General features: G+C 37.1%; 1 protein-coding gene across 8 annotated transcripts in view; it reads left to right on the top strand.

Annotated features, from left to right (window-relative positions):
• The window catches only part of Tenm1 (teneurin transmembrane protein 1), an 889,770-nt gene that overhangs the window by 312,179 nt on the left and 559,707 nt on the right, over positions 1-17,884 (top strand). For all 8 annotated transcript variants that reach the window (XM_063280507.1, XM_063280510.1, XM_039100433.2 and 5 more), the window contains one exon: positions 16,382-16,642. In XM_063280507.1, the coding sequence (XP_063136577.1) occupies positions 16,382-16,642 (261 nt within the window). The remainder of the gene's footprint in view (positions 1-16,381; positions 16,643-17,884) is intronic.

Genomic DNA, 17,884 nt, shown 5'->3' with positions numbered 1-17,884 from the left:
GGTTTATTTCCAGGTCTACTTTGTTTTAATAGCCTGCTCTACATTTTGACTGAGTTAACACTAACCTTTCTTTTATTCTTTTTTTGAAAGAGTTATGCATAGAACCATAGTGAGTCACCGGGATTGTGAGAGAAATCTCTATTTACATAATAAAACCAAAGTACCTAACACATTAAAGTGGATAGAAGCACTGATATTAAATCTAGGCGGTCTGTCACAGTACTTTATCACCGAGGGTCTATAAATCCTTTTTGTCATCGATAGGATCAAACTGAATTTGTTAGTCATTGTAGCATTCATCAGGCTAACATTTCAGCATACAGCATTTAAGCTGTCCTGATTCCACCAGAGTGAGTGAAAGCAAATGACAAGAACTTTGAAAGAAATCTGTCATTTCTCTCATTCAAGGCAGTTTGTGAAAGCAAATCCATTATCCTGTCCTATGGTTACTTTGTATGGTAGTTCCCAGTGTTTTACTAGAACATTTAAATTAGATAAGCAGAAAATATTTTATCATCCCCTTGTGTTTTCGAAACCATTTTTAAAACTATAATCAACATGTAATAAATTATGTACATTTAAATGTGAAATTTCATGAATTTGATATATATACATAATCCTGAAAATATTATCGAATCATCATAGTGAGCCTAGGTATCCCCCCAAATTTTATTCTTGTCTTTTTGTATTGCTTTTTTTTCTCCTTCGATTTTTATTTACCCACCAGCAAGCAACCATTGATCTGCTTTCTGTCACCATGGGTTAGTTTGTTTGCATCTTCTATAAATTTACATAAACAGAATCCTGAAGTATTTAGACAATTTGTCTGACTTTCTTTTACTATGTTTTGCTGTGGTTTTGATATGGCTCTAATATATAGATAGGGATGGTCTAACATTTATCACCCTTCTATGCATTATTTACTTTCCTTGATGTAGCAACAAAATACCTGACCATAACCTGTGAGCTATCAGCTCCCTTACTAAGAAGAAACACCCATTGGTGGAATAGTGGAATTGTAGCATAAATGTTCTAAGAGTAACCAGCCACTCTTTGGAAACAAAGCATACACTATAAGAAAAACCCCATTCCTGACACATTTCATGGAGACAAGAACCTAATATGGCTAGATAGGTCATTAGCCTTAGGGGAAACCAACTACTACTATTCTCCTAAATACACATAGCAGTAAAATTACTCCTGGTGAATTATTACATCTCTTAATTAAGAAGCTTCTTTTTGTAAAGATCCATTTATTTATTTATTTATTTATTTATTTATTTATTTATTTATTTATTTATTTATTTATGTGAGTACACTGCCACTCTCTTCAGACACAGCAGAATAGGGCATTGGATTCCATTACAGAGCGTTGTGAGCCACCATTGGTGCTGGAAATTGAACTCGAGACGTCTGGAAGAACAGTCAGTGCTCTTAACCTTAGAGCCATCTCTCCAGCCTGAAACTTCTTACAGTAGATGATATTTGATACAGAGAGTCACCAGGAGTCAACAAGAGATTATAAGAGATTATAGAGATTAACAAGAGCATAAGAGATTATAGAGTGGCCAACCATAAATGTGACATACTTATTACATTCCTTCCCCAAAAGCTCATGGAACTTCATGGAAGAGGGAACTGGAAGATTATATGAGCCAGAGGTAGTGGATAACAACAAGGAAGCAAATACAAACAGAAATAACAGAATGTCGTAGTCAGGGTCTTATTGCTGTGAACAGACACCATGACCAATGCAAGTTCTATAAAGGACAGCATTTCATTGGTGCTGGCTTACAGGCTCAGAGGTTCAGTCCATTATCATCAAGGAGGGAGCATGGCAGCATCACAGCATCCAGTCATGCATGGTGCAGGAGGAGCTGAGTTCTACATCTTCACCCAAAGGAATCCAGGAGCAGACTGAGCATCCCCAGGCAGCTAGGAGGAGGTCTCCAAGTCCACCCCCACAGTGACACACTCCTCCAACAAGGCCACACCTCCTAATAGTGCCACTCCCTGGGCCAAGCATATACAAACCATCACATTCCACTCCCGGGCCTCCAAAGGCTTTTTCAAACACACGAGTCTTTGGAGGCCATACCTAAAGTTAGCATAATAAAAAAAGTACATTTAATTCAACTTCCAAAGTCCCCATAGTCTATAGCAGTATCAACAATGTCAAATGTCCAAAGTTCAAAGTCTGTTCCAAGATGCATCCAATCACTTAACTGTAATCCCTGAATTAAGACAGCCAACTACCAGGGCAAACTTCAAACTCTGCATCTCCATGTCTGATGTCAAAGTGGTCTTCAGATCTTCACCTCCATTTTCATCTTTGTTGACTCCAACTAATTTCTTTCTCCTGAGCTGGTTCCACTCCCTGTGAGCAGCTTTCCTCAGCAGATAGCCTGTGACTCTGGCATCTTTAACATCTTTGTATCTCCAAAACAGTTTCAATGTTACAGCTCGTTTCAATGTCTAGGATCCACACATGATCCTCCAAAGAGCTGGCTTCACTTCTCCAGCTCTGCCCTCTGTAGCAGTTTAACTTTAGGTTGATCCACACTACACTGTTGCTGTTGTTCTTGGTGATCATCCCATGGTCCTGACGTCTCCAATACACTGGGGTCTTCCGATGCATCTAGGCTTTACCAATAGCCTCTCACAGGCTCTCTTCATGGTGCCAAGTCTCAACTCCTTTGCCTGACCCCTTCAGTCCTGGGCCATCAATTGCAACTGAGGGTGCACCTTCACCAGTGGCCTTCCATGGCCTCTCACAGTGCCCAGCCTCAGCTGCTCTTCATGACCCCTTCATGCCTTCAAACCAGTACCACCTGGGTTACTCTTACACATTATCAAGTCCAGCCACAGCACGAGGTACAACCTTGGCATCTCTGGAACACAGCTCTCAAAAAACACTTCCCAGAAGATTTCACCTCAGTGATGTTCATTTCTTTCTTCGCTCCAGCTGACCAGAATCAATTGTCCCAGCATTCTCCTTCTCCTCTTGAATATAAAGCCAGAGACACATGGCTGAAGCTGCTGAGTTCTGCTGCTTGCAGGAGCTGGAACATGGCCCCCTTGTTCTATTACATTATAACTAGATTCCTCTTTACTAACTCCTTCACTGCCTAAGCTTGCTGTCCTGGATCTTGAGGTAGATTGACCTTGAATTTAGAGATCTGTACGCCTGTCTCCTGGGATTAAATGTTTATACTAAATTGCCTGGAACTAACTTAGTTGGGTGGGATCTTACCCCAAGGTCATTACTTTCTTAATTCAATTTATAATCCTTGAGCTCAGAATTCAGCTCCATTTCACTTCCGGGTGTCCCTTTAATGCTCAAACCATATATTTTGTATTTTTCCTTTCCCAACTTCCCCTTTTTCATTAAAATGCTCTTCATGAGATTTAACCAGAGAACAAAATCTATGATGGGCATTTCTGAGACTTCCTTTGTCAAGTTAATTAATCTGATTCTTTTCACGTTAGCCTCAGGCGGACTCTTCAGACAAGGGCAAAAAGCAACACACATTCTTCACCAAAATGTCACAAAAGCAGTCTTTCCAGCACATACCAAAATTCCTCTCCTCTGAAACCTCTTGGGCCAGGCCTGCACAATTCAAATCACTCTCAGTAACAAAGACTTCTGCATTCCTAATAAGATAGCCCATTAAGCCCCATTTAAAGCATTCCACTGCTTTCCAAATCCAAAGTCCCAAAATACACAGTCTTCCAAACAAAAGCATGGTCAGGCCTTTCACAGCAATACCCTAGCCCCTGGTTCCAGCTTCTGTCTTAGTTAGGGTCTTATTGCTGTGAACAGACACTATGACCAATGTAAGTTTTATAAAGGACAACATTTAATTGGGGCTGGCTTACAGGTTCAGAGGTTCAGTCCATTATCATCAAGGCAGGAACATGGCAGCATCTAGGCAGGCATGGTGCAGGAGGAACTGAGTTCTACACCTTCACCCAAAGGAAGCTAGGGACAGACTGAGCATCCCCAAGCAGCTAGGAGGAGGGTCAGTCTCCAAGCCCACCTTCACAGTGACACACTTCCTCCAACAAGGCCACACCTTCTAATAGTGCCCCTCCCTGGGCCAAGCATATGCAAACTATCACACAGAAATTATGCAGCTTGTAGAAGATTTGCACAGTTACCAACTAGACAAAAATTCAACCAGGGAAAAAGAGAGGTTGGCATGGATTTCTACTCACAGGTAAAGAGCTATTGACATTTCATGGCTTCTGGTAGAAGGAAAATCAGTTTCTTTTAATGGGTTAATATTTTGTATATCAATCATATTCTATGGCAGTTCTGGTGACTAGGGATAGTCAGCCAACACAAACTATACTCACTGTATTTATTAAACACACACACACACACACACACACACACACACACACGAGGGTTGGGTGAGGTGAGAACATAATATTGTGTCCTTGTGTGGGGAGTGCTCTAGAGGAAAGACCTAACAGGAATTTGAAAGAGGTAATGAGTATGACCAAAATACATTGTTTGAAATTCTCAGAGAATGTGTAAAAGAATTACTTTAAAAGTAATCCAAGAGTCTTAAGGAAAGACTTATTTGTGTAAAATTCAAGGGTATACTCCATCATGACAGGCAAGCCCTGGCACCTTGAGTATCAGGAGGTATCCAGCACATAATATGCATAGTCAAGAAGTAGCAGGATATAAATGCTTTCACTCAGTGGACTTCTTCCATTTCATTCTGAATAAGACACAGGCCAGGGTAGGTCTTCCCATTTCCATTAACCAGATATAAGCAATACCTCACGGGCATGCCCAGATCCTATCCTAATCTAAATAATTCCTCGCAAATGTACCTGGAACTTTGCCTTGTGGTCATTCTAAATTCTATCAGATTGACAGACTATGTTAGCCATCATAGATAATGGCCTCATTTTTTAGCATAGGTTGGCATCAAATTTATGATCCCTTGCTTCCACATACACAGTGTGCAAACTGTAGTCATGCACCCTGTCAGGCTTTGTTTGCTTCTTTAACTCAGGATAATTATTTTCACATTTATCTACTATAAATATTTAATATTATTTGCTGTTGTGTGTGTAAATAATTTTTCTTCCCTTTTATGTCTCGGTACTATTCAACTATGTGGATGTACGTAGTTTGAATTTCTTCTTCTGTTGATGGACTTTTGAGTCGTTGCCATCTTTCATTTCTCCAAAACAAGCCTCTAAGAAGCATTGAAATATACATTATTACATTCATATGCAATTTCACTTCTCCCTGGTAAATATTGATGGGTAGAACATCCTATTATATTCCAAATAAACATTTAACTAGATGTGAAGATCTAAGTAATCCTAAAACAAAATTTTTCTCTCAACCTACCTTTAAAACCATGGTAATGAGACTGAAATAAAGTGGTCTCCATCTACCTCAAGAAGCTATGATTGCCTACCTGTCCGCTACAAGCCAATTGGTGCAGCCAAATTAATTAGGAAAAAGATAAAAAAAAAATGAGGTTTAGTGAATGTGCCCCCATAAGGAACAGGGACAAAGAGATCCACTGACGCTCTCACATCCTTCATCTGTCCTTTAGTGTGGATATATAAAGCAAGCTTGGGATATTTATGTCTTAGAAGTCTAGGTCAAGGTGTGTCCCATATACCATTGCCTTTACACTGCCTCAATAACATTGCAAAGCTCCTGGAGAGAAGAGTTTCCATTCTGGATGTCCCGGGCTTTTCTTCTCAGGTTTTTTGAGAAATTCCAATTTCTTATGTCCATTGGTTTAGTAGTCTGGTAGATAAGGTATCTTTAAAAAATATAATCAGTTAACTAGGCCAATTACACTATTACCAAGTTCATTAAACAAATGCTGGAACAAAACTAAGAATATACCATCTATCAGCTTTTTTTTTTTTTCTGACAGCAACTTGAAGTCCTGGCCATAATTTAATGCTTTATGTTGAAGAGGGTTCAAATGTAAAACTTCCTGAGGAGTGTTCAAATAGTTATTTACTCAACTTTTATCCACTTAGACAGTTACATCAACAGAACCACTCAACAGGATGCTTTATAAACTCGCTGGCACAGTGATCTCTGTATTGTATATCCTATGAAACTGACTAACAAGAAGGACAAAAGTTTCTATGTTTAGAAAAGTTTCAATGTCTTTTACTCAGACGTTTTAACTGGTTTCATTAAATTCCTCCAGTACTATAATGTGTTTTCTAAGGTATAGTTCTAGGGTCTATTTCTGAAGTATTTACCTAAGAAGTCATTTGGCAGCTCATTATGATGAATGACATTCCTTTGAGACTCTTTCCATCAAATTATCCAGTAGGCTTACTCTACATTAGTCTGGTATTGTTATAAATTGTTTATTTTCCTGAATCCATAGATAGTCCTTTCCTTCTTGCCAAATTTGCAGAGCATCAGTTATTGGAAATTCATAGACAATTTTGTATAACAACTTCCTAATTGAATTAACATTTGATTTGAATTATAAATATAGTCATGATATTAACCCTTTTAAGAGTACTTTGATATTTACATTTGCTTTTAGATTTTTTAAACGTAATAAATTTGTTGCCTAGAATTTTTCTTAGATGTGATATGATCTCTTTTATATAGTTATGTAAAGATCATACAACAGTTTACATTTATCTTTTTTCTGTTTATTATATATATATATTTGTATATACATAGGAGGAGGTCTTGATATACATGTTTTGTTATTTATATTCAGAGTGAGATAATTGTTACAGGTAAACAAATTAAAACCTCTATCAGCCTATATAGTTACTATATTTATGTTTATAATATTGATACCTTAACCCCTGGACATGAAGTCCAGTTGCAGTTCCAAAAGCTCACACTGACTAAGAGAAAAATAGCATGATATATAAATTGTTAAATTATTTACTCACACTTGGAACTAAAAGTAGGGAAAGAAACTCTTAATTTGTATTTGCTTTGCCTAAAATGTTTATAGTTTATATTTTTATTTTAAAAAGATGAAATAAAGCCAGGAAACCTGAATATGTAGATTTTTCTCTGAAGCTTAGTTCCATGAACTAGGAGATAGGGCTTTTTTCAAGGTCTGAACTTTTGCAGATAAACACATTTCAGTCTCAACCTCGTATTTATTGAAGCAATCTTCATTCCCAGGGCCCTTATTATAGTATGAGTACCTAAAATCTACTTTATTTTCAAACACCCAACAACACACAGCATTTTTTATTAATTAATTATTTTATTTACATGCCAAATGTTACATACCTTCCCAGTTGCCCCTTGCAAGAATTCTTCCCCGCATCACTCCTCTCTTTTGTCTCTGAGAGTGCACCCCACCACCACCTTATCCGTCTACCCTGGTGCATCACTTCTCTGCAGGATTAGACACATCCACTTCACTGAGGCCAGATAAGACTGTACTTTGTTACATAAGAGCTGGGGGCCTTGGGCCGGCCCTTGCATGCTCTTTGGTTGGTGTCTCAGTTTCTGGGAGCTCTCTGGGGTCCAGGTTAGTTGACACGTCTTCCTATGGGGTTGCTATGCCCCTCAATTACTTCAATACTTCCGCTAACTTGTCCACAGTAGTCCCCAAACTCAGTCCAATGCTTGTCTGTGAGTATCTGCATCTGTCTCAGACAGCTGCTGGTAGAGTCAGAGGAAAGACATGCTAGGCTCCTATCTGCACAACATAACATCAGTAATAGTGTCAGGGATGGACTCCCAACCAGGTTGGGGATTATTTTGTTCTCTCTTCTAAGTGGGATTCAAGCATCCTCAGAAGTCTTCCAAGCAGCCAACAAGCCTTCCTTCTTATTTAACTTCTTAGGGTCTTCAGGGTGTATCATGGGTATTCTGTACTTTTGTCTAATATCCACTTATCAGTGAGTATATACCATGCATGTCCTTTTGGCTCTTGGTTACCTCACTCAGGGTGATTGAGAGACATCAAAAATTTAGAAGATAAAGTACTATATAGGAGGCAACAGTTTAATTCAAGAGACAATATGTGATATAAATAATAAGCAAAATATACAACCTTGTGTAAGAGTATATAGTAAGGTTCGAAGGGTTACCATGAAAGGTAAAATTACTGGGATTGAGGAAATTTAGAGAAAACTTCTTGAGGATTCTGAGACAGAATGTATATGCCTATGTGTATCAGATGCATTAAAGATCAAAACAGACATATCTTAGGTGCTTGGCACCACAGAGGCAAATATAAATAGAATGTCTTTGAAAGGTTAGTAAGAATCCGTCAATAGAGTGGAATGTAGTTTATTCAGTAGCTCCTCGTGGGCATTGACTCAGGCTCTATCTTAACATCTTACTCATTCATCACAAAACAAATGCTATCAGAGAGCCATGGAGCAGTTCAGAATTTATATTGTTTGCCTTTATGGGTATGCGTGTGAAGCTCTCACAAGTATCATTAACAGTGTCACTCCACTGCATGGAACTATAGAGTAGATTAATGTAGTTTAAAATTTCAGACACACACAAACAGAACCCAGTGAGCAAACAGCTTCACATGCTTAGTGAGCATAATGGAAATGCACAACGATCCCGGGAAGACCACAGTGCACAATAAGGATGCAGGCACCAAAGTGTTATGAGGAGGCAGAAGATTGGACCAACACAGATAAGAAATGAGAAATTTTTAGGGCCACTGAACACCACGTATTTGCAGTGTTCAGTAGCCCTGAAAATTTCTCATTTAAGCCAGGAAGTCCCTGTCTTGTTCAAAATGTTGAAATCAAGGCAGCGTGTGCAAGTTCTCATTGATCAAATTTCTGCTGTAGTCTAGGACATCCCACTATCTTTTAGGGTCCCCGATTTCTTTTTCAGGCTGTTGTCATAAGGCTGTACAGCAGGCATCCAACCCTCTTTTCACGCTCTCAGGAGCTGTTTCAGGAGCTTCTGAGCAAGTTCTACTATCTCATGTGAATGCATTCTAAAAGGAGAGGCTCCCTAAGGGGAAATTTTGTTGAGGAAATGCTTATCACTTGCTTACTCCCACATCAAATATCTTTCCTCTCTTTAGACTGATGACTATTTTGATCTATCGCTAAGTGTGATCAGTTTGTTTACATTTCCTCCAGACTCCCATCTCATTACTCTTCCATTTGACTTGATGCAATTATTTGCTGGGATTCTTTGATACGGGCTGTTTTTTACAGACTAGTGTTTCACTGTACCTTTGAGAACATTCTTTTTGGCCTCAGCCTGATTTTTTAACTATGTGCTGGGATGTTGCCAGGTAGGCAATAGCAGTTTGCTCCAAATGATAACTGTTTATATTTCCGGGTTTAAACCCTGCAGGGATTTGCTGGTGTCCTTTTCTGTATAGCGAACAGATGGAGGGATCTTGAAAGTGAAATAAGGCATAATCAGCACTTAGAAATGCGAAGAGCAGATTAGGCTGCAGGAAGCTTGGTTGTTTTATTTATATTCTCTGATAACCACATACTCCAATCTTACACTTTTGGAGAACTCCCTCTCCCCCACCTATACCCGAAAAAAAGCTGATGCGCCCTCAGCCTGAAACGAAAGGTCAGGTTTGGATGGTGTGTCTTTATTACTTCGCTATCACCAGGGCCTTTAAAAAGACTCTCTGTGGAACTTTGCAAAGGACATGACACAGAGTTGCAAACTCATTCTGCTCACTGCCTTGTGTAGCAGCAAACAATTGATAAAGGTTTTTCATAAAGAGCAAAGGAAATTAAAAATTGGACTAATCCTTTAAGACCAAGAAAAACCAAGGAAGGCTGCTTGGTTTGGTTTTCTTGACTTGAAATTGAGTGGGTGTTCAGTGAAGCTGTGTCGGAGCACATGCACATGAACTGATTTATTTGAAAATGTGATATCATTTTCTTCTGAAAGCCCCCAAGCTGAGAAACAGAAAATGGTTTCCAGTAGTGAAAATTATTTGTTTCATATTGAGGATTGCTAATTACCTTCTTTGTATTTCTTACTAGAGCCTGGAATAAACCATTGCATATTCCCTAGAACCAGTAATGGATTATTAAGTGGTCAATAATACTTTTTCAATTGTGCGAATTCATTATAATAGAAGCTTGTTTGTAATAGCCTGATTGTAAATTGCTAATTTTATGTTTACTGAGTAAGCATTTACACAGTGGCTTTTTATACATTTAATATTTTAAATATTATATCTATTAATATTTTGAGATTATCACTGATTACCCAGGCTACATCAATTCTTTTAATACACTGAGATTTCTAATGATAACACAAAAACTTATTTAGCTTCCATGTGTGTTCATCACAAAACATTTTCTGTTTGATTATTGACCAGTAACATTTTGTCCTAAAAGTCTCAGAATAGAATTACAGAAGCTTAGAAGAAGTTGCCCTTTAGATATTTATTTTTAAAATTGAAGAATCTGATTTTCCTCGAGTGACTTATTGTTTTAAAACTACATAAGTAATAAATAACTTTTATTTCTACATAATTCAAAAGGGTTGTCATGATACAGAAATCAAAAACAATAATGTCACAGCCATCCATTATTTTGGAAGTAATCTATACTCTTTACATGTTAAATCCCCAAAAGTTCAAGTCATGGCTAAAATAACCATGGTCGTTGACCTCCCCGGATTTGTCTAAATCATGCTGTCTTGAAGATTCTTGGAATGTGGATGGGTAGAATTTTAACAATAATAAATTCTTGAAACTTCCAAAAGCTTAGAAATAATAAGTCTATAAAAATGATGTAGATATTGTTACTGTCCTGGTCTAGTTCTGATAAGTGACTTTTCCAGACTCGCCACCTAAAAATCAACATCTGCATTCAAACAGAAAATATTGTACCTAAATTTATTCAGATGGCTGAGGGTGATCTAACTTATCAGAATGGTTCAAGGTCGTCTAATGATCCTCAACTAGTGGATGCTCAGGTGGCTATGGAAGACTAAGTAGTGATCAGTTTCATCCGATTTTCTATCTAAATTTGAGTTATTTAATAGTCCTATGAAATTATCGAGCCCTGGAGGATCACTTAAAATAGGATGCATCGGTTAATCTTGATGGCCTCTTGGCTTAGGTATAAGCAAAATAATATTTCTTTTTGTGTTCGACTGCTTCCAGATCTGAGAGTTGTGGCTCCATCTGTAAAGATGGATTGATTTAAAAATCCCTTCAGTATCTTCATAACTTTTGATATATAATCCCGTCAGAAAAAACTCTATAGAAGTACAGTGAAAATATAGTAAGTCAACTGTGCCCAAAGTACACTTTACTATTTCTAAAATTGTTATCGCCCCTGGTTAATTTTTAATTATCTGCATGAAACAACCAAAAGTCATGAGAGAAGAAGGAATTTCAATTAAGGGATTACTAAAATCAGATTCTTCTGTGACCCTGCCTATAGGGAATTCTCTTGATTGTTGATTGATGTGGGAGGGCCCCACTCACTGTGGGAAGCACCATCCCTAGGCAGGTCAGCCTAGGCTCTATAAGAAAGCTGCCCAAGCCCAATCCTGAGAGTAAGTGTGCCAGCGAGCACCTCCTTCCCCACAGTTCCTGTATCCTTGATCCTGCTTCAAATGCTTGCCCTGCCTTCTCTGAATAAAAGATTGTGACATGGAGGTGTAATTGAGTAACGGAGATAAACCATGGCTTCCTGAAGTTGCTTTAGGTCATAGTGCTTATCACAGTAGCAAAAAAACCCACTGTATATTCATTTACGTATTTTTAAACTTTAGTAATGGAAAACACAGGATGTAGATTATCTGCCTTGTTCTACTTGGTGTACTTGTTTGGATTGTTAATCCTGTTGTTGTACATCAGAAATCCCTTCCTCTATTGTGAGAGTTTAATATTTCACTGTGTAAATATATTACACTTGGTTTTTTCACTTACCTCTTGAGAGACAGTTGCGTCATTTCTGCTTTTTACCTATTATAAAAATGAAATATAATATATGTAATTTTAATGTAAACCAATGATAGGTTTATCATTTCTCTGTGATTAGTGTCCAGGAGTACAACTTCTCTCCTGGTAAGTACAAATCTAATCAATGGAAAACTACTAGACTATTTTCCAAAGTTCCATATTATTTTATTTTGTCATCAATGTATACGACTTGTATTTCCTTTCACAATTATTAGCACTTGGTGAGCGTGATCCTTTGTAAAAATGGTCCTTAGAGGCTCATACATTTAAATACTTAAGCACCAGAGTGGAACATTTATCAAGGATTAAAAGGATTAGGAGCTGTGGTCTTGTTGAGTGCCAGTTGCTTTGCTGGAAGAAGTGTCACTGGCAGTGGTTTCCTAGGTAAAGCCCATGCCAGACTTATTGTTTCTTTTCCTTTCACTGCTTGTGGATCAAGGTGTATCTTTTAGCCACTTCTCTAATTCCAAAGCCTACCTGTTACCATATTCCCTGCTACAATGATAATAGGCTAATCTTCTGAAACTGATAGCAAGCTCCCAACAAAATGTCTTCTTTCATAAGACTGCCTTGGTCGCGATGTCTCTTCAAAGCAATAGAACACCAAGACAGTAAGAGATTTCTTCAGTTGTTTTTGTTTGTTTGTAATCCATACTAGACAATATGCTCATATTGCATTGTAGTTTTAGTTTGTATTTTCTGGATAACTAAGTAATAAGAATCTTATTTTCATTTATTAGCCATTGTTATATTATTTATTGTGCAATGTCCCCTCTAACCTATTCTCAATTTTAGAAATTATACTTTCAGCCTTCTAATCTCTTGAAATACCAGAAAATATGTTTTCCTTGGAATAAAAATTAGAAACATATTCAGGAGACTGCCGATACACTTCTTGAATATCTCTATACTATTCCACTCTTGAAATTTAGTTTCTCATGTTACCAGTCTAGCCATGTAAACCGTATGTGTTCTAAGAGTATACATTTATTTCGCTTGCAGAGAGCTCTTTGTTAAGAACAGATCTATAATAAACCCAGTTGAACTTTATCTCCTCTAGGGAACGTGCAGCATTTTAGGTAACAAGGTTATATGTGTAGGGCTAAAAACAACCACCAAGGGGACATTGAAGTGCTTGTTAAATAATGCATCCTACGGGAATTTTAAGCAGAATGCAGACTTTTGTGTATTTAAGAAAATATTCTGCAATGACAACATTGACTTCAAGAAAGGAAATAAAACAGTTCAATGAACAACACTTATGGTGATAGGTAAAATATTTCTATCTTTCTCTCCTTCACACACTCTCTAGCTTTCTCTCCTTTAACATTTCATAAAAAGAACTAATCATACCTTGCTTGGATCTTTCTGAGTTCAGATTGTCTAACTTACTTAATTACAATTTTTATGATTTAGTTTTTGCTTTTGAAATGACATAAAATTCCAATAAAAAAGAAATTGGTTATCCTGTGCAAGTTTTGATAATCTTAAATGACATTTACTTTGAAGGGAACAAATCAATGCTCAAATTTCCTTTTGGGTTGGAAAACAAATCTCTTCAACAAAAAATGGAGTCTGGCTATATATGTCAGTGCCCCCCTTGGAAAAATTTTATTCCAGTGTTTCATTAATCTAGAATGGCAAATGGCCATCCATTTGTGTTTGCTCATTCTTTTTCAATAAACGCCATGACTCTCATATTCATATTAAAAATCTTTGGAAAGTCACATCTCATGTGCTCTCACCTGAGAAAGTCTAAATATAAGCCAATTTGGGGGAGAACTAAGTTCCCTAATTAGTTCCCTGAATCCATGAAAAGTATATGGAGATATTTTACAGCCACTCAGAACAGATATTTTCTTTCTTCATCTCCAGAATTCAAGTAGGTGCGACAAAATCTGTGGTAGTACCATGGTTGTAAATGCACTGCTCTCCTTTACCTGTTGCCTTCAGAGAGATGTCTAGTGCAGAAGTTTTCAGACTAAGTTTCCTAAGATGACTCTAATCCTCACCTTAAAGCCCCTTTAAATGCAAACTGTGTAGTCCTACTGCATACCAGCTGTTTTAGACTTTAAGCCAGAGGGTAGGGTAGAAGTGAGGGTAAGCAATCTATGTTTTACCAAGCCTTCCAGGTGATTCTGAGAGCTGGTATTCTGGGGGAAGGAAGGAAATTGTGTTTAACAGACTAGGTAGCATTTCTTTCTTACAGCTGTAGGCTGATGTGTATATGTGAGCAAGTGACTGTAGCCGCGTCACCTCGTAGTGTTCAATAAAGAATCATAGTGAAATTAGCATATAAATATTCAAAAATTTCTAAGATTTGAATTGAGTAAAATGGACTTTTAAATGTTGTTTCAGAAAAAAAAAACATGATTTAGTACGATTTTGGGTTTGATAAGACAAACCCTGATACAAATCTTGACACCTTGTTTGGATCTTTGAAATAAATTAATTTTATCAACAGAAAAAATAATTTCTTTCAACTTGACATAGATTCTATTGGAAAACTACAACTATTTTGAAAGAAACTAATCAGTGAAATCATAAAGTAGCATGCTGAGAAGTAACCTCTAACTCTGAAAGGGTTAATTGTTATTGAGTTTTCTAGTATATTATAGCAGGTTTATTTGTAATATGGGTTTCACAAAGCACAGTGCTAGCAACACAGCAACTATTAAACAAGCATTATCCATTGGCTTCTAAAATCTGTATGTAGTAATTCTTTTTTTGCATCCCAGAAATAGTTACTATGACAAATAAATTTGTATTCTGAATTTTCTCTAGTAGATAGTGTAAGATCAAACATTTTCTGTATTCAAAGAATTGAATTCATGTTAAAGTTTGTATTTTATTGATATGTGCTATGGATTAGACGCAGTCAGTTAAGCCCTTTCCGGGCCAATTGACATCCCCTGTCTCTGATGTCAGTCTGAGAAAATCCTATATAGTGTACTACATCTCCGGATTACCTTATCTAAGTATTACATGGACATTTCAAATGATATGTCTTGGCATGTGGTCATTTTTCATTAAATTATTAGGAATTGTTAAAGCATCTTTCCCCTCTTTGACACCTTGCCATAATTGAATATAAATTGACTTTAAGACAGAATGGGAGATATTCGTGCAGTTGGTTACTGGGTCTTCACTGGCATCTAGAAAAAATGATGCTCGCTCTGGGTATTGTAGCCAAACAAACAAACACAGAGGCTTTTGCTCTTCGATGTACGCTCATTGGAAAATGCCATCAGCATCCTGGATTTTATTTTCTCAACTATTAAATGACCTGATTACTAAGATTCTAACTGTTTTAAATTCTAAAATTTGGAAGGAAAGGGAGAAAAATCGAATCCATGAAGCACTGTCATGGTGCAGTACCTAATTTGTATGTTTTTGTTGTTTGTTTGTTTAAAGAGCAAAGAAATTATCTCTTAACTAAGGTGATTTCTCTCCTCATCCACCCTCCCAGTGTGTTCTAGAACTACAGTTAAACAGCTTACTAAGTCGGCCTTCTTCTCTGAATTATCCAAGAAGCTTTTTTTCTATCTGTGTTCTGTTTACCCTAACACTTTGATCTTCCTTATTCTTTCTCTAAAGTCCTCCTCCCTGCCTTGTGGCAGTTGTTGCAGATTTAAATCAAATGCATGGCTTTTTTCTTCTTCCTCCTCCTCCTCCTCCTCTCCCTCCTCCTCCACTTTCTCCTCCTCCTCCTCTTCCTCTTCCTCTTCCTCCTCCTCCTCCTCCACTTTCTCCTCCTCCTCCTCCTCCTCCTCTTCCTCCTCTTCCTCTCCCTCTTCCACGTCTCCTCCACCAGGCTGTTTTGTGTTATAGCTTATGAACCCTGGAATTTTTTTTAAGCTATAATATAAGCTTCCTCCAGTTTTAAAACAAAACAAAATAATTGGCAAAAGTATGCCTTAAACTCATTTGAAGACAGTGGAAATAACATTAGTTACTCATAATATTAGAGTTTAGCATATTTGAAAAATCTATTTGAATGTATTGTTTTTCTCAGTTTTATATTACTTACTAGATTATATATAATATATATGACACACTCAGAAAAACAAATCATTTTGTTATTTTAAGCACAGGTGTGCTGTGTAGATCACATATTCATTCTAGAAAAGAAATTGCTTTAGAGGACATATCTCTACACTTTATACTTATTGTACTCGCTTATTTCATTATATTTTGTGCAACCAAAAAATTGTAGCTATAAGCTATTTTGAGAATGCACTTTCCCCCCCAGAACGTTGTAAGAATCAATGGGAGTATAATTTTGAGTAACAGAAGTGCAAAATAAGCACAGAGTCCTAACTACCATAAATAAAAGGCCAGAATTCTAACTTTGCAAATACTCATAATTACTAGCAATGGGGAAGGGGAAACATGAGGACAGAAAAGTGAAAGTTAGTAGATTTTTAATATGTCTGAACTTTTTTTTTTCTTTCCAGAGATAGAATTCTGTGAAACACCTCCTACTTTGTGCTCTGGCTACCAGACAGACATGCACAGTGTTTCTCGGCATGGCTACCAGCTGGAGATGGGATCTGATGTGGACACAGAGACAGAAGGTGCTGCATCACCTGACCATGCACTCAGAATGTGGATAAGAGGCATGAAGTCAGAACATAGTTCCTGTCTGTCCAGCAGGGCCAACTCTGCATTGTCCTTGACTGACACTGACCATGAACGGAAGTCTGATGGGGAAAATGGTAAGAAAACTACATTTGCCGTTTTGCTTTGTTATCACTTCTGGTATTGGCCTATCTTTCATTTAGCATGCAGAATACAAATACAAGATAGCAGGGTCCCAGGAACAAGGAGGATACTTAAGTAGCTAGCAAATAGACACGTTTATTTATAACGACACAAAATAGTCTTCATTTCTGGAGAACCCTCAAGAGAAATTATCTCATGTAGTCAGCAATATTGTGAATGTCTTATTCATTACTCACCTTTTATTTTCATTTTTATTTTCATAGCTACCCCAGTGGGATTTATTATAGGAAGTACTCATTTCACGTATTTTAGCTTTACATCGATGTATGAACAAGGAGATGAACAATTATATAGCATGCATATTCTCTGTAGGGACTCTCTATTTTCATCCAAATTAACTTGCTGAGTTTATAAACAGATTCACATTAACCACATTAGAATGAAATTATTTCACAAACACAATTATTTTAAAGACACCAGTAATTTGCCAGACAATCAGTACTAACAGCATTGTCATTATGTTGTAATTATATATTACTTCCTTATACATTGTAGAAAATGAAATGCTTTCTCTTTGTGAGTTTTGAGGAAGGGGTTGACTTATTGAAAGTATGTTCTTCTGCCTCTAACCAAAAATAATTTCATAATAGGCATGTTAAAGGAATGTTAATCAAATTAATCTAGTCTATCCATCATTTTCTTTGTCAAAATTTTATGAGTTCTTATATCATCCACATTCATGCTAGCATAATATGTGAATTCGACCCATTTCCAAATGACAAATACTGTGTTTTCTGTCTAGGTTCCTCGATTTTATACAATCACATAAAATTATGTATGTGTATATTAAATGAAAACAATTTTTTTAGGGGAACAAAGGGACAGGGAGAGCTGAGTTGAGAAAAGAGGATAGTATAAAATATATTCCATATTCATTATACAGCTGTATGAATATAATTTAAATGTAACGATTATATTCTGCGCCATAGGCCAATCCTCAGAAATGTTTGAAATCGCACTCTGGGAGACAGAAGTTCTTCTTCTGGTTGATGCGTGTCCCTTCTTCCAGCATGAGCTTCCATTGTTGGTAGTCAGATTGAAAGACTCAGGTGCTTCTCTGCACTATCTCCATCCCGTCTGCTCACATAAAGAACTGTAGTTAAATACATTCAGTTGAAACATACCCCAATAAAGGCCTTTTCATTCTGGACTTCATTTTTCTCTCTGTAGATGAA

Source organism: Rattus norvegicus, chromosome X, assembly GCF_036323735.1.
Source record: "Rattus norvegicus strain BN/NHsdMcwi chromosome X, GRCr8, whole genome shotgun sequence".
Lineage (NCBI taxonomy): Eukaryota > Metazoa > Chordata > Mammalia > Rodentia > Muridae > Rattus > Rattus norvegicus.
The sequence above is the reverse complement of the archived record's forward strand: the minus strand, read 5'-3'. Positions and strand labels throughout refer to the sequence as shown.